This window comes from Peromyscus californicus, unplaced genomic scaffold (genome assembly GCF_007827085.1).
Source record: "Peromyscus californicus insignis strain IS unplaced genomic scaffold, ASM782708v3 Scaffold_4__1_contigs__length_199733344, whole genome shotgun sequence".
NCBI lineage: Eukaryota > Metazoa > Chordata > Mammalia > Rodentia > Cricetidae > Peromyscus > Peromyscus californicus.
In genome coordinates this window covers 120,354,193-120,373,876 of record NW_026294562.1, presented here as the reverse complement: position 1 = coordinate 120,373,876, position 19,684 = coordinate 120,354,193, and the positions used below count along the sequence as shown (strand labels likewise).

The following is a 19,684-nucleotide window of genomic DNA, read 5'->3' as shown; positions in this document are numbered from 1 at the left end:
TTGTTGCCAATACAGCAAGCTAAGAACCGTATTGTAAACAACCCCCCAAAGACAATAAAGAACAGACTCTGAAAAAGCATTTGACAAAATCCAACAGAGGCCAGGAAACATTCCTGAGGCCATCAAAACTGCAACAGAGGTGATGTCCTCAACTCCACAGTTAACACACTTGTCAGCGAAGAGCACACAGTGCGCTTTCTTTTATTTATTCATTCTATTATCAGCTTGATACAGTACACCTTCTTATCCTAATAGTGAAATGTTTCACTGAGGCTTGCCCAGTGATTGAGTAAAACCAAAACTTATTATATTGTTTTTTAAATATCAATACATGGGTGTTCTGCCTCCATGTATGTCTATGTACCACATGTGTGCGGCCTGTAGAAGCCTAAAGAGGGCCTAAGATCTCCTGGAACGGGAATTAGATTGTTGTGAGCCACAATGAATGTTAGGATTTGTGTTAAAAAATTGTTAAACATATAAAGAAATCCACTGTATATTGGTAAAGAGCTTCAATTGAGAAAATGCCTTCAGAAGATCAGGCTGCAGGCAGTAGGTCATCTTCTTAATTAGTCATCAGTGGAGGAAGGCCCAGCTCATGGTGGGTGGTGCCATCCCTGAGCTAGTGGTCCTTAGCAAGACAGGGGGAGCAAACCAGTGAGCAGCAGCCTCCATGGCCTCCAGGTTCCTGCCAGTTGTGTTCCTGGTCCTGACTTCCTTCAGTGATGGACTAAGGTATTAAGTCAAATAAACCCTTCTCACCCCTGCTTGCTTTTGGTCATGGTGTTTCATCACAGCACCAGAAACCCTAAGGGCGGCCAAGTTTGCCCTAACAACCCACTCATACCTGCAGTTAATACAAGTAGCCCTTATCACCTCTTTAAAAGCCCCAGGTCTCAGCATGATTGGCAGAGGGGATTAAATTTCCAGTTTTGAAGCCACAGTAGACTCGACACCATTTTCGTAAGATACAGCTTCATGCATACATGTAGTATGATCACCCCAACAATACTGTCTTCCAATCTGTCAACACAGTATTTTTGAGGCATTTATCTTCTACACTCTCAAACTTACTTTTTTGAGACTGGGTCTCTCACCAAACCTGGAGCCCCCAGGGTTCCCCAAGTCTCTCTCCAGTTCTGGATTACAAGTGCACAGCCAAGTCTGTGGTCCCAGCTCAGGTCTTTGCTTGCACAGCACTCTACCACTGAACTGTCTGCCCAGCCGGAGGGGTGGGGGTGGGGCTTGTTTTGAGACAGGGTCTCACTTTGTAGCCCTGGCTGGCCTCACCCAACTGTCTGTTTCTCCCAAGTGCTGGATCTCAGTTACAGCTGGGGAACTGGAGGGCCAAAGTCCTCCTTGTAGGACATTCTAGTAAAAGGAGTTATCAACAGACGCCAAATGGGCAAAATGTTAATGAGGTACAGGTTAGCCTCAAACACTTGGAACCCACTAACTATAAAAGGGAAGAGTTTTCACGTTGAATTAATTCTAGGGCTCAAAGATAAAAAACCCAACAGATGCCGGGCGGTGGTGGCGCACGCCTTTAATCCCAGCACTCGGGAGGCAGAGCCAGGCGGATCTCTGTGAGTTCAAGGCCAGCCTGGTCTTTCCAAAGCGAGTTCCAGGAAAGGCGTAAAGCTACACAGAGGAACCCTGTCTCGAAAAACCAAAAAAAAAAAAAAAAAAAAAAAAAAAACCCAACAGATTAAAATTCTGTGTCAAACAGCGCCATCTGTGGTATTCATGCAGGAAATGTCAAAGAACAGCCACAAGACAACAGGCACACCTACCTTCCCTGGTTGACACCATTGTCCTCCAATTGGGCACGCTGGTCCCAACTTTGTGTATCCAAGAGATTGAGGGGAGCTGACAGCTAAGCAGCTTTCTGCCACGTCCTGAGAACACACTAGAGCTTTCCAAATCCTAGGCTAGGTTTGCACACGCAGGCCTGTCAGTGCTCAGCACCGGGCTGCTCTATTCCAGACTATGGCCAGGCTAGTTAGTCCTGAGAACTCCTGCATCGGCCTCCTACCCTTAACAGCAGCAAGGACAACACAGGCAAAGTTGTTTTCAGGTTTATTGAAAACATGACAGAACAGATTCAAACGGCTCCACGCGGTGTTTTGAAATTCATCCCAACTGTAGGCTGAGTGACCTGCAGGTTAGAGAGGCTGCCGAAATCCTGCAACAAGACACAAGACTCTCAGTGAGTGGGGCAGGGTGATCTGTGGTTAGCACCAGCCCCCGCCGGATTGGGGTCTGGACTCAAGTCAGCCAAGGGGCTTTCCACCCCCAGGAGTAATCGTTCAAACCACAACACATCCCTGTTAACCTTCTTCAGCCAGGCACTCCCTAGCCAGGACACACTGAACAGGCCTACAAACTGCAAAACCCAGACCTGTCTTCCATACCTAAGGATTCAACACACTCTCTTGCCACTATTTCCTAACTAAAGCTTAACTGTCAGTATTTCCTATCATTGCCCGTGTATCTAAGGCTGTAAGAACACTACTGCTCATACCGCACCATGGTTGGAGCCCCAGTCAAGAAGTATTACAATTTGCTCAACATCCGAGCAGAAAGCAGATGGACAAGGCACCAGGAGTGGATTAGTTCCGATCAGGCCAAACACACTCAGCACCCAGGGCAGCATGGCTCAGAGCCAAATGGTTTCTAGAGAAATTAAGGCTGCCTCAGGAGCAGATCCACAGCAAGCTCCAGCTGCCACACTGCTGGTCTCACCAAAGCCAGGTGGGGGGGATATAGGGGAGAGTATTTTGTTAGTGACTCAAGCTGCTCAAAATCACTAACAGCAGCTGGACTCTGAAGCCCACAGTACCACTTATGAAAAAAGGGGTAAGAGAAGCCATATCAAAGACACCTGTCAACTGTCTTAAGCAGGGCCTGACTATTCTGAAAATGAGACAAGAGATCATTTCTGAAGTTAGAATCAAGAGTTTCTAAGGAAAGCAGGTAACAGAGCCAGAGTGGAATCAAAGACAACTTAGGAGCCAGCCCCAGAAGAAAAATGCAAGGACTCTGTGGTATAGTAATGTCCCAAAATATTGAAATTATCTTGTAAAAGCCATTTCAATATACGCACAGAACAAGCAGCCACAACCATTTTAAAACCGGGTGACAGAAAGCCACTCATGGCCCTCGACCAGGATCAGCCACACTCACCAGAAGCTTCAGCATTTCCTTGGTGTCAGGATCTACCTCAATGATCTCCTGATCCAGGGCTGAGACCTAGGAAGGAGAGAAGTCCAAATTATGAATGAGTTATTTTCCTCCTCCTCTGCTTCCATGCAAGATCAGGCCTCACTGTCGGACCCTGGCTGACCTGCCCACAGCTGGCATTAAAGGCATGCACCACCAGATGAGCAACAATTTTGCTTGCTTTTCTTTTCCTGAGACAGGTCTCTCTGGCTGTCCTGGAACTCTATGTAGTCCAGGCTGGCCTCAAGCTCAGAGACCCCTCTGCCCTGCCTTCTGTGTGCTGGGATTAAAGGGATGGACCACAGTGCCTGAACGGCTTCATTATTTTTTTTTACAAGATAGGGCTTCTGTGTAACAGTCTTGGCTCTCCTGGAATTTTCTTTGTAGATCAGGCTGGCCTTGAATTTACAGAGCTCCACCTGCCTCTGCCTCCCAAGTGCTGGGATTAAAGGCGTGTGCCACCACCGCCCAGCTTTATTCTGATGCCAGAAATATCTAGTGGGTATTCAGAAAGCCTTAAGATTTCCCACTTGAGATATGTGATCAAGCTAATCAAGCCAGGAGACATGCTCACTAGGCTCCCATGTGGAAAAAAAGAGCAGATAACTTGACCAGGGCGGAAAGAATAACAAATAGGTAGGCAGATTACAGACACTCACAGCCAGCTAAGTCTAGCTAGAGGCTCATGCCTCTAACCCCAGCACTCAGGAGGCAGAGGCAGACGGATCTTTACTAACTCGAAGTGATTCTGTTCTACACTGTGAGACCCTATATCAAAACCCCGAGGAGCCAAATGACTCAGACCTCTCACTGCCAATGAGCCCCCCACCCTCTCAAGAGCCTCCACTATCACTCTTGACAGGATAGAGGTCCAGAGAAAGATCCAAAGCTTACCTCAGGAACATAATTATCTCTCCTTTCTCTCTCTTCTTCCTGCAACTTGATAGAGATACCTCTCACAGGGCCTCTCTGAATCCTCTTCATCAGATGCGTGACATAGCTACAAGCACACAAGCCAGGAAGGCACAGTGACCACACCAGCTTCCCGCCGGTGCCCAGGGCGTCCGCATACAGGACCCACTCGGTTTCTACATTAACGGACTCACCCTCGGAGTCTCCAATACACACTCGACACTGTAATGTAGACACCCACGCCTCACAGACGATCAACCCTCCCCCAAGGATCGTCATTTAGCACCTGAACCCTGACTGGACTTAGCAGAGACCCAGCAAGGCCAACTTTTGGTGCCGTGTGGCCACAGTGACAAATACTACAAGCAGAGGCCGGAACTCTGACTTGTCACCTTCCTTGTCACAGTGCAAAAAGCACTGTGAAACCCACACCTCCAGCTCTTCTCGGGGCCATGGAAACGGCCAGCGCAGGCGGCCCGCGGGGCACCCACTCACCCGGCTATCTTGTTGCGGAGTTTCTTGCTGGGGATAATGGCGATCTCCTCGCACACGCGCTTGTTGGTGTGGAAGTCATTGCCCAGGCGCGTGTAGTACTTCTCGATGATGACCCGGGCCGCCTTCTTCACAGTCTTGGTGCGAACGCGGCCCTGAAGGTGGAGGGCAAAAATCACTGGCGAGCCCGCGCCTTCCGTGGGGGAAGCAGGCGCGGGGCTCGCAGAGGGGCCGGAGCGCGCAGAACTTCATGCGGAAGCGCGCCAGGCCGACAGACACCGCGCACGCCCGGCCCACTGCTCCCCGCTGCGGGATGGGGCCGCGACAAGCGGAGGATGGACGCGGATTGAAAAGGACGGAGGCCTCGCAACCAAACACCTACCATGTTGACGGGTCCCGGTAAAAGAGGAAACAGGAAGCACAAGAGAGGCCTATAAAGCGCAGGCCAGAAAGCCGCTTCCGCCCGGCTGGGGCGGCGCGCAGCTCGCGGCTGTACCACAGCGCCCCCTGGCGGAGTGGAGTGTCAGTGCCTGGCGGTGGGCGGGGCGAGCGTCTGCGCGTGCGTACGCAGGGAGCCGGGCCGTCTGAGTTTCCGCTCTGTGCAGTTCCCTGCTGGATAGGCTTCTCTTCGACTTTGAGGGTGCTTTAGTCTATGAGGGGCTTCGAGGCTTTGAGAACATGGGGCAGACAGGAAGCCCGCGCTTTGGAAAGGTGAAGTAGTAGAGGGAGTCGTTCGTGACTTCCACCTTGCGAGTGGCTCTAGTCAGAGCTTTTAGAGTCTAGCCTGATTAGAGAGGCTCCTCTCACTTCCCCGTGTTACTGCAAACACCGCTTCACCAGAGGGGCTTTTCTTCACACCCCAGCACAATACTGCATTGGAGCTGTTTTTAAACGTCTTGGCACGTCAAGTGACTTTTCTGTTTTCTCAACCAGGGAATGAGCTAACCAGGAAGGGCTAACCTCCAGTGCTTAAAACATTGGCCGGCTCACAGAAAGTTCTCCAATGTTTATATGAACAAATTAAGATCTCAATTTGCTCTGCTGTCCCCAACCAGTTAAGACACTATCTCCAACCTTCAGCTTCTTCTGGCTGTCCTGCCATACCCTGGCCCAAATCAGGCTCTTAAGCCACGGCCCAGTGCCTCATCAGCCTAGGGAGGGCCTTTCCTCTAGCTGTTCCTTGGGACGAGGTCCTAGGCTCAAACCTAACATGAGACTGTGCCAGCCACGTTGGATGTATCAAGGGGCCACGGCTGTGCCGCAACCTTCAACTCATCCACATCGCTCTGGTCAGATGGCAGAGCACAGAAAGCCCATACGGCAGAGCACAGAAAGCCCATACCCTGAAAGCTGCTCGTGTGGGGGGGAAGAGAGATGTCATGACCTAAGGAGCAAGAGGAGAGAGGCTGAAGAGATCAAGGAGTCAGGGTGCCCTCAGTGTTGCACAAGCTTACTTTTACCAGTGAAATGCCAATGAAGTAGCTGCCAGGCTTCAGATGGAGACTAGATCTTTCAGTCTGGCAGGAAGGGAACTCTTGGATCCTGACCAGTAGTGAGTTTCTGCACCTTACAGGAGGGATGCTTTAGTACACAGGAGTCCCTCTACCTCAGACTAGTTTCCCAAAGGATCAGTTCAGCAGGCTGACTCAAAATCTCTCTACCTGAAAATCATCGTGCCTGTCATAAAGCCCTAGTGTAAGGGCTGTCAAGGAAATCCAAGTACTGCTAGGTACAGTGGTGCGCACATTTAATCCCAGCACTAGGATTCTTCTTCACAGGCAGGTTTTTCTGAGTTTGAGGCTAGGCTGGTTTACATAAGGAGTTCCAGGGCAAGGACAAAGAGCCTGAATTAAAAAAGCAAAGTAGCATCCACTCAGAAAGGAATAACATCAGCACAAGCAAGTCCGAGAGAAGAAACATGCCAAGGCTCACAGGACAGCAGGGATCAAGTGGCTTCGGACACCTTGGTGGTTGTGCCTCTGGCATTCTTGATGGCCGAGGAACTGAAACATACAGGTCTCGTTCTGGATTGTAATCACCCGGCTACTGGGCAGATATGACCAAAGTGGCTGACCAGGATGTAACAAGTCTCACATAAGGACAGTCTCACATGCTTGCACCATCACCCTAGACTGGAAATCCCATTACAGAAAATCCAAGAAAAGAGGACTTTTTTTCTGTAATCTTACCTGCTTGCTACACACACCCCAGGCACAAAGACAAAAGCACAACTTTGCTGCAACGTGTTTATTATGTGCCAAAAAAAAGTACACCACAGCTTACTCCACACATCTGTAGTAGAGTGCAGTCTTGCCTGCATATACAACAATGAGGTAGAGACTTCACACACAGCTTCACAAACCCACAGAGTAGCTGGGATATGCAACAATGCAACATCAGCTCAGCAGGAGGGAGGAGGGGTTAGGACACTGGTTCTTTGGCACACAGCTTCCCTAAGAGGGGCAAGTAGTAAGTAAATTAAAAAGAAAAAGAGTCAAGTTTTCAAATTCCAGTAGCATTTTTTTGTTAACTCTGTTGATTCATACATTCTTCAAATAAAATATGTAAGGAAGGGTACTTGCCCCTCTAAGAGAAAGGGCTCCTGTGAGCCTTCAACTGCCCCCACCAAAAAGCAGCCCTTTTTTTTTTTTTTTAATTTTTAAGCTCAGTTACAAAAGAAAAAGTCCTGTGACTGTGATTAAAAACTTCTATCAACCCTTCCCACCCCACGTAAGTGCAATGTAAGAAGGTGCGACAAACTTTTAAAACTATATACAGCAGCTGCTCAGACGTAATTTTTTCCCTCCGGTCCAGTTTTAAATAAAATAATTTTCCCTTGGTTACAAATGCTTTGATTTGCAACTGTGACCAGCAGTCCCCCAGACACAAATTTGCTATAATGTTAAAAGCTGCCAGAAAAGAAAAAAAATCTATTGTTCCAAATGACTTAAAAACTGTTTTAAGGAGTGTAAAAAGGAACCAGTAAAAACCCTCGAGCGTAAACTATGAAATATGATTTGGTTTAAATGAAGAGCAAAGTCTCCTTGTTTGTTTACAGTAAAAAACACCAGCTGAACACTCAGTTTATGCCGTTCAGGTGGGGGTTAAACAAAGGAAAGGCACTGTATGGCAACTGCAAGAATGAACTGATGAGACCTGCGCATCACCACCGTCAGTATTGCAAGGAATGTAAAAAGCGCTTTAATAAATAAACTTAGGTGTAGGCATCTGTCAATACCTTCTGGACACATAGTTTGTTGTTGTTTTTCTTTTCATTTGCAAAATGAGGAACTAGAATCTGGGAAAACTACATTTGCTTGAGGGTGAGCCTGAGGGTCCTTGCTCTGACACACCCCCTGAACACAAAACCTCACAAAACTCATTGTGCATTAATTAGTGCAGAAACAAAGACAGATTTAGCAAGTACAAAGGTGACTACAATTTTCCCTTGTCTGCAGAAAGCTAGCTCCTTGGGCGCCAGTGCAGGGTACAGGCCTGATTTGCCAGCCTTGGGCAATACAGGCCACTGGGCAAGGCCAGCTTCTCTAGCTGGCATCTCAGTTTTTCTGGTTCCTCATCAGGGGGCTGTGGTGGCGCAGGCCTTCCATGCTGTGTCGCCAGTGCCAGCAGCTTCGGCAAAAATACTTGAAGCAAACCTAAAAGAGAAAGAGCGTTAGCACCAGGTACAAAGGTTCTACTTGAAGAGGAAGTGGAAGGCCCCTGGTTTCTGTGGAGCTAGAAGGGATGCTTCCTGCTAGCCCTCTCATGGTAACAGAGCTCTAAGGCAAATGCTATCTTATTTTCATGTAGCTTTATGCAAACATTTTAGGCTCCTGGTGTACACAGAGACCATGCAGGTTCCCAATTCCCCACCCTTCTCACCTACAGAACAGTTGAATTTCATGGCTGCCAACAAGAGAGAACGTGTGAACTGGTAACAGATTCAAGTATAAGCAGACATGCCTTTCTCTTCTCAGTGAAAAGTGACTGGTTTTGCTAGCTGAATAATCTTAAGCAAGTCATAACCTCCTACCAAGAATCTGAAACTGAGGATTCACTGTGAAAGATACTGATCTATAAAAGCTGATTTAGAAAGATACTTGTTTTCAGGCTTTACCCAAACTTACTCTGAGCTCCCGTGGGGGCCTGAGTTTGACTATCTACAGCCTCCATGCAATGACAACATCACTGTAAGACAAACTAAGTATAGATGAATTGCTAGAGTCTGGAAGGTTCCCAAACACTCCAGAGAAGGTTTCAAAATGTGGTCCAATGGTTGTGCCTGCACAAGACCAACCCAATGAACATTTCAGCATGGGCAGGGAAAAGGCTCACAAGCCACCACTCCTAGCTGAGAGCTACTGACAGCTTATGGCTTCTGGAAGAAGGAAAGTCAGTTTAAGGGTTTAACCCTTGGTAGATGGACTACCATGAGTATGTAAGTAGCACACTGGGACTAGGCATGTTACTTTAGAAAAAAAAAAAAAAAAAGGCTGAGCAAGGTGGTGCAGAACTTGGAAAGCACAAGCAGGCCCAATCTCTGAGTTTGAGGCCAGTCTGGTTTACTAGTGAGTCCCAGGCTGAGGTGAAACCCTGTCTCAAAAACAAAAACAAAAAGTAATAGCATCAAAATAAAACAAAAAGATGAAATTAAGAGGGAGTGGATGCGAAGGAGCTAAGAAAAGTAGGGTAGAACATGATCAAAATATATTGTATGCATGCATGAAAATATATTTTAATGTGTTTAAAAAAAAGAGTTCATTCAAAACAGCAACATGAGCACCACTCATCAACTTATTAAAAACACAGACTCTCAGGGTCCACCCAAATCCACTGAATCAGATTCTCATTTCAACGAAGTTATCAGCTGATACGTACATACATTCAAGTCTGAAAAGCATCAACTGCCAAACACACCCAGATCCATCCATGTTCCACCACCCAGAGACACCCAAGAGGAAGTTTCCATGTAGCTTCCACCTTTGATGAGTGTGGGTAGAACCCAGATACAAATACCAAAGCAGTCCAGAAGTTCAGAAATAAGGGAAAACTCAGTCCCAGCAAGGTGTACCTAACCTTTTGGCATTGCAACATAATGCTGTCATCTTCAAGGTTCACACTGGAGAACCATGCAATCCAGATACAAAACCAAATCAACACTTCACAAGTGTGTGTGTGTGTGTGTGTGTGTGTGTGTGTGTGTGTGTGTGTGTGTGTGTGTGTCTCCTAAAATCACAATTTTGGTTGGGCAGCATTCATAGCTATCCTGAGGCAAATGGTACCAGAGACTGTAATTGGACATGCTTGCCAGACTTAGAAAACGTATCAGTAGTGCTTTATTCATAGGTATCCAACTACCCAATATCTATAAAATCACTATCTAGGTATGGTAACACATGCCAGGGATACCAGGGCTCTGGCAGGAGCAGTGAGTAGTAAGAAAGAGGCTCGTTGCAAGCTCAAAGCTAGCTTGGCTACATGAGTCCCAAATCAGGTAGGACTAAACAGTAAGACCATTTCCAAAAAAACAAACAAAACAAAAATCACCCACTATCACCAATGGCCATATTGTACAGCAGTAGCCCAGGAAGGAAAAGAGAAAACAAGCATCCTGACACACCCGGAGTTGTAGGCCAACCTATCTAAAGTGTGCCCTCTTGACTGTTGTCTCTATGCTCCCAGACATCACAAGTTACCCAAGAACTCCAATACTCAATGTCAGAAATGTGCCTTAATACATTTTTTTAATTGTGGTATTAACTTTGTAGACATTTCTAGTGCCCAGAGAACTCACCTGATCTCGACAGAAGAAAGGGCCAGGCTGTGAACTGCAGATAAGACACAGAGAATCTTCTAGATAAGGGTCAATCTGAACCTGAGGAACATCAACAGAGGGAGATAAAATGGCTCTATGGGTCAGATGAGCTTTAGGAGCGTATTATTGAGCACAGAGGGGTGTAGGATGTTTGTTCTAATGGAGGCTAGACAGAATTGTGGGCCAGGGCCTAATATGGATAGACTAGAAGATAGGCTCATGTCATACAGAGACAGAGCTGGATGCTGCTAACATCTGACAACCACAGGCTTTACTGCCTGCTCTTCTCAGCAAAATGAACCCTGGCTTTCCATCAATTAGCAGCAGGGAAGTGCTCAGAGGATTCAGGTAAAAAAATAAAGAAAGTCAATCTATTTAGCAATTTCAGACAAATATCAAAATGAGGGGACTTCTCACCCACACCCACACCCACTCAGGCAGCTAACAGTCTAGGTCCCTTCCTCCTGTGTCCCCAGAGACCAAGCCCATCATAAACCCTGAAAACTCAGGTTAACTCTGCAGTTGGGCTCATTGCCCTAATCTTAGAACTATGCTTTTTTTGTAACTGATCCAAATTTCTCTCAAAGTAAGGGCATAAACCACTCACCTTCTTGGTAAATTTGGTGGTTTTGATCTCCACAAAAGCAGCGCTGACTGCTTTCAGGTAACTACGTTGGTTATTGAAAGTCACACGACCAGACCCTAGGAAAACCGGGCACTGTTCAAATTCTCTTAAACACTCAAGAAACCCTGTTTCTACACCAGTGCTGTCTGACATAAATTTCTAATTTAGTGGTTGTCACAGCAAAGTCGAAAGTAGTAGAATTTTAATAATATAATTTATTTTATCTATGTGTTCAAGGTATATATTTTGGTGGTGGTTTTTTTGTTTGTTTGTTTTGTTTTGTTTTGCCCTGAGACAGGGTTTCTCTGTGTAGCCCTGGCTGTCATAGAACTTGCTTTGTAGCCCAGGCTGGCCTCGAATCCAGAGATCCACCTCCCTCTGTCTCCCGAGTGCTGGGATTAAAGGCATGTGCCACCACCGCCTGGCTGTGTTCAAGATATTTTAACACATAGGAGAAGTTGCATTTCAAGTACTCAACAGCCACCTTCTGTTGGTGGCTATCACATTGGACAGTAACCGTTGTAAGACATGTTAGTGTTAACCATTTAGTAAAGAGGGAAGGGAAGGGGCTCCTCCTGTGCAGGCAGATGTACAGAGAAGGATAAAGGGCTCAGGGGGTAGAAATAGCAATCAAACCTTGTCTGACCCAGAGGTACCTTAGAGAACTAGGAACCAGCAGAAGAATCCCCCTCCTGCCAAGTGCTGCCTGCCCCTACAGACTCTGAAATCCTGGTTCTCCGTCTGACCAGATTCAGTGTGGATGGGTAGACCAGGTATCTGGGAAGGTGGGTTAACTATATATGCCTTGATCAGAGAGTTCAGGTCTGCCCCACTTCCAAACGCAATCACTGAGATTACTGTACCAAGTCTGGAACTAACCTTCTTTCTCAGAAAAGCTGATCAAAACTCAGTGGTCAGGACACAGACTACCTTAAGGTAGAACAGCTCAACAGCTGTACCAGTTTGAGTTATCCAGAAAGCACCTTTGATCTGACCTTGTCTCTTACTCTAGACAGCATCAAAGATGTAAAAACGAAACAAATGTTCCTTCCTTCCTGACAAAGTCTCACTATGTATTTCTGATTGGCCTGGAACTTGCTAAGTAGATCAGGCTGGCTTTGAACTCAGAGATCCACCAAGTGCTGGGACTACAGGCATGTGCTACCATGTCTGGCAAGAACTTTTAATAAAGGAAACTGGGCAAGTTCTCAGTAAAGTATAGTCTTTAAGTACAATACTACCTACAGTTTGTCCGAAACTGGTTGGCAACTGTGTGTGTACTTTGAATTTCAACCAACTTCTTTCACCAATATTATCATAGATCCTACAATCGTCCTTTTCCCCAGGGTGGGAAACAGGAGCAGAGCAAGATGCAGATGGGCCAGTACTGGTAACTTCTGGAGGAAAAGATGATCTGCAAACCTGGGTCAGTTCTCTCTCTACTCTCAAAGGTAAGTATTACAATCTTAATTTACTCCCAGGGGCACCAAGCCTTCCCACACAGAAGTAGGACACTCACCAATGGGGTACTTGTGCTTATCTGTGTCAATCCCAGCATACACCACTCCACCAAATAGGTCATTCAAGATGGCAGCCAGAGCCTCAGCATTGAGCATCCCGTGCAAGGCACCAACAAACACCGTCCTGCTGGGATCCAGCCTCTGAGATGGGCTCCAGACAAAGTTGCTGTCAGCCAAGACCCAAGGGATTACCTGCACCTGAAAACGCCCCCCCAAAGGTTTATCAGCTCGCAGCTTCAGAGGGCCTCCTGTATGGTAGAACACATGCTTTAGATACTCTAGCTGCAGCTGCTGAGGCTGTGCAGGGGTGAAAGGGCACTGTTACCCATCTGAGGCACACAGGCTTTGGTAAGACATCCTTATCCAACACAACTTGGGTTGAATTTCCTGTGTTCATAATGGTGAGAGAAAATATAACAGAACTTGCTGATTCTGCAAAGTAAGCACGAAGTACCAAACTGACAGGCCCACAATCCTGTAATTCCAACCAAGGGCCACAGGAACTAACAGAGCATGAGTTCTCAAGAAAGAAAACAAGAGTTCTGTGAAAGGTAGAACTCATAGAACATTTAAAAGCTAGAAGCATGAAGGACAGAAGGGTGGAAATACTTATCAGTGAGATGGTTACTGGTCTAAATCTAGGTATTTAGAGGGCTTTGTGCCAGCAATAGTGGGAACATTCTCTCTCTCCCCACCTCCTCCCCTCTTCCCCACCCCATGTCTCTCTGTATAAAGCCATGTACAACGATCTGAGGTGTTCCAAAGCTCAGCATCACTAGGGCAAGTGCTGACACCCTGTGTCTTCTGTCCCCTTGACCCCAGAGTCAAACCTAGTCTAGCAGGTAGAGGGTGTTACAATGAAGTAGGCTTATACATGCCAGTAACTATTTTTGGAAAAATAGTTTGTGAAGATCTTTTTAAAAATGCTTTGAAGCAGGAAGAGAACTGAGGCAAATACAAGGAGGTAAAAACAATTCAAAAGAAGACCTCAACAAGGCTGGTGGCAATGGTCACAGGTGACAAGTAAAGATATTCTTCAATGGAAGTCTGTAGACGTCAGACTTTCTGAGTGGGTAAGCAAGGAGGGACCAGGCAGGATCTAGACCTCCAGGGCCTGAGGTGTGGAGAGCCTGGTAGAAGGTACCAGGGAAAGCCAACAGCCCCACAAATTCATGACAAAGGCTAACTTTGCACACAGGGCAATATAGAGTTACAGGATATTTCAAAGAATATAGTGTCTACACAGGACAGGAGGTTAGACAGGTGAATCTGGGTCTAAAAAGAGTGGAAATGAATACATTATTTGAGATAGAAAGACGACAGGAGGGAGTCAAATACTGTGTTGATAATGGTGGACAACAGTCGGACATACAAAAACTCCGTCACAGAAGTGAGAGAACTGGGTCAGCCTGCGGCTGGTGCATCAGAGAGACTCAGTCTCAGCTAGGTGGTAAGGAGGGAGTGGGCACGAGGCAGACTCGATTCCTGTAGCTGTGGCAGTCTCACGTGTGAAAGCAGGAGACAAAGGAGGAAAGAATACATGAATTCATCTTAGATAGGATGAGCTTGTTGTCTGAGGGCCAGACAAGTGAGGAGAGAAGGAAGGGAACTGAGTCACTGTGGGAGCCCGAGAACGAACAATTTCTGTCAGACTGGACAACAGAAACATAGGGAACTTTTATCAAGCAAAGAACCGGATGAGTTAATGGATTATTTAAGTGACGTGACCGTACTAATGGGCATTCCCCCTGTAAGATACAGATTTCAAAAACAGACTTTACTTCTAACAGTTGATTTAGGGTCACAGCAAAACTGCACTAAGAACAGACATTTCCCACATATTCTTCGTCCCACACAAGTCTCAACTAGCAACATTCTGCATCAGAAGGTCATTCCGATGACCCTACACTAACAATCGCCATTACCTCAAGACCACAGTTTACACTGGGTTTTCTGTGAATTATTGGTTTGGAGGAAATGTGTGATGACTTTTACAACACTGCAATGGTAGCTGAATGTCAACTCACAGCCCAAAAAAATCCTTTGTGCTCTGCCTAGTCATGTCTCCCTCCCCTGGAAAGCACTGATCTTTTTAATTAGAGATATTTTTAGCTTCCCGTGGAGCAATAAAATTTCACAGTAGTTTAACGTCACAAAAGTGATTTGGAATCAGCCTAATAAAAACATCACTACACCAATTCCTGAACTCAAAACAAGTGGTTCTCAAAACTCTATCCATTAGCACCATTTGGGGAGTCTGATTACAAGGGATTCCTAAACTCTACCCAGATGAATCAGTAAGCCTGAGATAAGACTCTGCAATGAGTTCCCCAACGTGAAATCAGTATAATGTTCAGGGCACAAAGGCTTATGCCAAGCATTTATAAAAAGACAACAATATTGGTAACATTATATAATAAAGCCCTGAGAGGGAGGGAAGTAGCCATGGCTGGATTTGTGCTAATGGGGAATTTATTTACTTACCCACCACATATTATGGGGTCAGAAGACACAGTCTGAGAACCAGGAGAAAATATCTGTAGATTTTATCAGTTTAGTCTAAGAAGAGAAAGTTGCTGCTTTCAATTTCATCTCTAAGGTGAGGTTTGGAATTTAAATGTAGATCAGAAGAGAGTAGAAGAGGCTGGGAGGGCTCGATCCCCACTAGTTCCAGGATTGTCTATGCACATTTCACATACCTCCCTTTCACCTCAGCAAGCCCAACAGTTAGCTTTTTTTTTTTTTAAAAAAAAATGTAATTTAGAAGATAGCAATGTATTTGCCATGGACAAGAAAAGTAGATTTCTTGCCTCTGCAAGAACAACTGTTGCCCTGGTTCCAAGAAAAATCTAGTGCCATGATATGCCAATCATCTTGACACAGGAAGAATATGTGGTGGTTTGAATGAGAAATGTCCCCCAAAGTCTTGGGCATTTGAACTTGGTCCCCAACTGGTGGTGCTCTTTGAGAAGTTTTTGGTGGTATAGCTTTGCTAGAGGAATTGGGTCACTGGGAGTGGGCTTTGAGATTAAAATCTTCCTGCCACTTCCAATTTGCTCTTTCTGTTTTGTGCTTATAGCACAGGATGTGAGCATTTTGGTCCTGTCATATTGAATTTTTTTTTTTTCCGAGACAGGGTTTCTCTCTGTAGCCCTGGCTGTCCTGGAACTCGCTTTGTAGACCGGGCTGGGCTCAAACTCAGAGATCTGCCTGCCTCTGCCTCCCAAGTGCTGGGATTAAAGGTGTGTGCCACTGTGATGCACTCTTATCCTTCAGGACTCATAAACCCAAATTACTTCTTTTGTACGTTGCCTTAGGTCATGGTATTTTAATCACAGTGACTGTGGTGTTTTAAATGAGAATGGCCTTCATATCTCATATGTTTGAATGCTTGGTCCCTAGTTGGTGGACCTATTTAGGAAGGATTAGGAGCTGTGGTCTTGTTGGAGGTGGTGTGTCACTAGGGGCAGGCTTTGAGGTTTAAAAATATTCATGCTATTCCCAATGTGACCTCTTGGCCGTTCTTGCTACCATACCTTCACTCTACCATCACAGATTCTAACCCTCTGAACCTGTAAACCCAACTGAGAATGTTTTCTTTTATAAGCTACCTTGGTCATGGTGTTTTGTCATAGCAATAAAAAAATAACTACTACAGCAACAGAAAGTAACTAATATAGGACACCAAGCTAACTCACCTCTTTGCAGCGCATCCTTCGGCTGGACATCTTGAAATAATATTCACTCAGGCCATCTGGGCTCATCGGGTCATGAGAACAAGCCTGAAGCAAGGCCCGGACAGACTTCTCTAGTTCAAACACCAAATACACATACCCTATACCCAACGAAAGGAAAAGCTGCCTTAATATTCCTGAATATCCTCTATGGTGGCCAAAGAGCCATGGCTTTGAGCAGGAAGTTTCTTCTAAGGGAGGAAGCCTCAAGTACAAGATAAATATATATTATGGAGGTAGATTGAACCTATAGTCTTGTGCATGCTAGGCAAGCACTCCATCACTGAACCGAATCCCTCATCCCAAAGTACATTTTTGTTCTACTCCTGAAAAGGCTTGTCAAACGAAGCACTTCCTATGCCTTATGCCCAGGCTAAGGGAGAGAGATGTACATCCTATTTCACTAAGGGAAAGAACTGTCAGGCTGGAACAGAAGACCCCACCTCCTACTACACAGCTCTCTACCCTAGAACACAGAGCATGCTTGGGTCAGCAGAGCCAGAAGAAGAGTTTGTCAGGGGATGCAGGTATTACTTTAAAAGCCTAATTAAACTGTCGGTTCAAGTTCAATGAAGATGGGGCAGAGTGAAAATAGCACCCGCTCTTTCTACAGGGCAGAATCTCCTTTTAGGCCAGTGAGGAATCAGATAGTCGGTCCTCATTCCTGACAACTCCAAAGGGAATCTCAGAACTGGGTCAGATGACAACCTCCAAGGCAGCAAAGGCAGGCAAAAGAACACTCTTGAACACCTTATGCAAGGGGAAAGGCACTGGTGGGGTTCAGGTTTGGAGGGAAGTGCACAGGAAGGGGTCTGGGTGGCAGCTCCCCACAGCACTGTAAGTTTGGACAGATGGACAAAGGAATGTGCAAAATTGAAGAGGATGTGCTGATTGTACCCTGGAGTGCCTACATTACTAACAGCATGCTTCTGTGACATCCCGGCACCACGTGGTATAGTATGTGTGAGGGAAGAGGGAAAAATTCCTACCATGTCTTTATTACCTTTAGGCATATTACCTTTGGGAGGACACCGGGGGTGCTTGCCATCCTTACCAGGCCACTCCACACTCAGAGAGCCAAAAACACGGAAGGTGTTAACCAATCCAGCTGCACAGGTGAGGAAGAACAGAAACCGAGACACAGTCTACTCAGGAAAGACACAAACACAGGATCACCAGCACTCCTCCCAAGGTTCACTGTTCCTGACAACTCAGAACTGACTTCTGGTCTTATTCGTAAGCAGACACACAGAAGCACTTTGAAAGCTTATGAGGTGCACCCACTCCTCAGCTGTTCCTGTAACACTCTGCTGAGGCAGATGTTCAGGGCCTAAACAGGAGCCTAGTGCACACACTCCTAAAAGGTACGCCCCACCTTCAACTCTTGTAAGAGATCTCAGAGGCAGCTCACCTTCCGTAATATCCCAAGGAACACCTCCTAAGAACACCTTGCATGAGTAGATGGGGTTCTTATAGTTTCGTGGAGGAAGCTGGCCACTCCAGGTACAAGTAGCTTCGTTTACAGCTTTGGTAGGAAACAGAAGAAGAAGAAAACAAACAAACAAAAAAACAAACAAGAGTTCAATCAACCTTTCTCTAAAATGGACTTGTTGGAGAGAAACAGAGCAGTCACAATTCCAACTTGGCTGCCCAGAAGAACACTATCCATGGTTATTCTGAAAGACATAACACTTTGTCTCATCAAATATTTAAGGTAAGTTTAATAATCCTACCTCAGCAGCTCTGCCTCCAATAAAATTGAAAGAAATAGCAAATGTACAGGGTAAAAATTATCATGACTTAAGCGATTTCAACTATATAACTAAAACTATCAACAAAGCAGTTTTATATTGCTATTGTTTATAGTACTAAGTAGATTTGTAAACAGTTAAAGAGTAGACAGAATAATTTTATATGCAATGCCCTTCATGTTTCTGACCCCAATAGACTTTCTTCCTAGAGTAAAAGAACACTCTACCATTTCCCTGTCTTGTCTCTGAACTCATCGACCACAGAAGTTAGGATACTGTCAGCAGAAAGTACAACTCAACAGAGTAAGAACATTGCCACACCCCATAAACCCACTCATACACACCTGAGCAGGCACTGAGCTTCCCTGCTGCCCACACTGTATGAGGATGGATTTTTGCCCAAACCCTCAGCTTCCTACTTATGTCAAATCCGATCATGTCAACAGGCCCTTTCTGCTGTGTAGGTTTGGAACTCTCTTCAGATTGGCCTGTCCTACTAACTTTCAGAAGTCTGTTCTTGGCAACCAGTTCAGGCCTTTCACATAGGAAGGTGTCCGAGGTGAGGACTGGCTACTCTTCAACACATTACCCTTCTCCTTCAGCACTGAGGAAGACATTCAAGGAGATGAGCCATCTCCTAGATACCAGGCCATTCCCTAACATGTACAGGGCTAGTATGTTCCTGTGACAACTGTGACAAGAAACTGGGCACTGCCAGCAATGTTTCATATAAAACCAAGTAGCCTCTGGAGCATACCATTCAATGGCTACATAGTAAGCACAAACACGGGCTATTAAAATCACCAGATAGATAAACATGGTGTTCACACTATTAGAGGAGAATGAGATATGGACAAGTTCTATGTAAAAACATGCAACAGAGGAATATCCCTCATTTGGTTAGATACCAGACCTCAGAGCCATGATTCGAGTGGAAAGCCCTGAAACATTAGCTGATATAAGTAGCTCATTTACTTCCAAGCTCAGATGCAACATGAAAAAAAGATTTAATGCACACTTAAGATTATGTACCTCGCCAAGTGGTAGTGGCGCATGCCTTTAAGGCAGGTGGATCACTGTGTGAGTTTGATGCCAGCGTGTTCTACAAAGTGAGTCCAGGACAGCCAGGACTACACAGAGAAATCCTGTCTTGAAAAACAAAAACCAAACAAATCAATCAAAAAATTTAATTTATTTTTGTATTATGTACATAGGTGTCTTGCCTGCATGTATGTCCAGGTATTGTATGAACACTTGATGCCTGCAGAGGTCAGAAGAGGGTTTTGGATCCCCTGAAACTAGAGATATGAATAGTCGTTAGGTGCCCATATGGGTATTGGGAACTGAATCCAGGTCCTCTAGAAGAGAAACCAGTGCCCTTTAAGCACTGAGCCATCTCTCCAGCCTGCACCTAAGATTATTTAAACGATAGAAATTAAAGGACTTCAAAGAGATCAGAGCATCTGGTGACATCCCATACCTTAGAGGTGAACTACCCTGAATGCAATCGTAAAATCACAGAACAGAAAGCCAGAAAACGAACTGTGACTGTGTCAGAGCTATGACTCTGAATCAGAAACAGGAAAGGCAGACAAAACTGTAGGCATCATTTT

General features: G+C 45.7%; 2 protein-coding genes across 11 annotated transcripts in view; both read right to left on the bottom strand.

The window, feature by feature from the left end:
• Positions 1-2,066: 2,066 nt before the first annotated feature.
• Rps17 (ribosomal protein S17) lies at positions 2,067-5,129 on the bottom strand. Its single transcript, XM_052760026.1, has 5 exons — positions 5,009-5,129; positions 4,630-4,781; positions 4,117-4,222; positions 3,187-3,252; positions 2,067-2,185 (listed from the first exon to the last, which is right to left on the bottom strand). Exons 1-5 carry the CDS (start codon positions 5,009-5,011, stop codon positions 2,105-2,107), a joined length of 408 nt encoding a protein of 135 aa, XP_052615986.1. The 5' UTR covers positions 5,012-5,129; the 3' UTR covers positions 2,067-2,104.
• Positions 5,130-6,858: 1,729 nt separating this feature from the next.
• Positions 6,859-19,684, bottom strand: part of Cpeb1 (cytoplasmic polyadenylation element binding protein 1) — a 108,114-nt gene continuing 95,288 nt past the window's right edge. For 7 of the 10 annotated variants that reach the window (XM_052760021.1, XM_052760016.1, XM_052760022.1 and 4 more), the window contains 7 exons: positions 17,732-17,845; positions 17,324-17,428; positions 16,285-16,421; positions 12,586-12,784; positions 11,049-11,143; positions 10,421-10,501; positions 6,859-8,282 (listed from right to left, as the gene is read on the bottom strand). In XM_052760021.1, coding sequence (XP_052615981.1) covers positions 8,184-8,282; positions 10,421-10,501; positions 11,049-11,143; positions 12,586-12,784; positions 16,285-16,421; positions 17,324-17,428; positions 17,732-17,845 — 830 coding nt within the window. In that variant the 3' untranslated portion in view covers positions 6,859-8,183. The remainder of the gene's footprint in view (positions 8,283-10,420; positions 10,502-11,048; positions 11,144-12,585; positions 12,785-16,284; positions 16,422-17,323; positions 17,429-17,731; positions 17,846-19,684) is intronic. The other 3 variants (XM_052760025.1, XM_052760017.1, XM_052760018.1) reach the window with 2 other exon arrangements.

Coding starts and splice junctions, on each gene's coding strand:
- Rps17 (XM_052760026.1), bottom strand. Junction 3,253..4,116: donor GAGATAATTATGTTCCTGAG/GTAAGCTTTGGA, acceptor TCTCCTTCCTAG/GTCTCAGCCCTGGATCAGGA. Junction 2,186..3,186: donor AGGAAATGCTGAAGCTTCTG/GTGAGTGTGGCT, acceptor GTCTTGTTGCAG/GATTTCGGCAGCCTCTCTAA.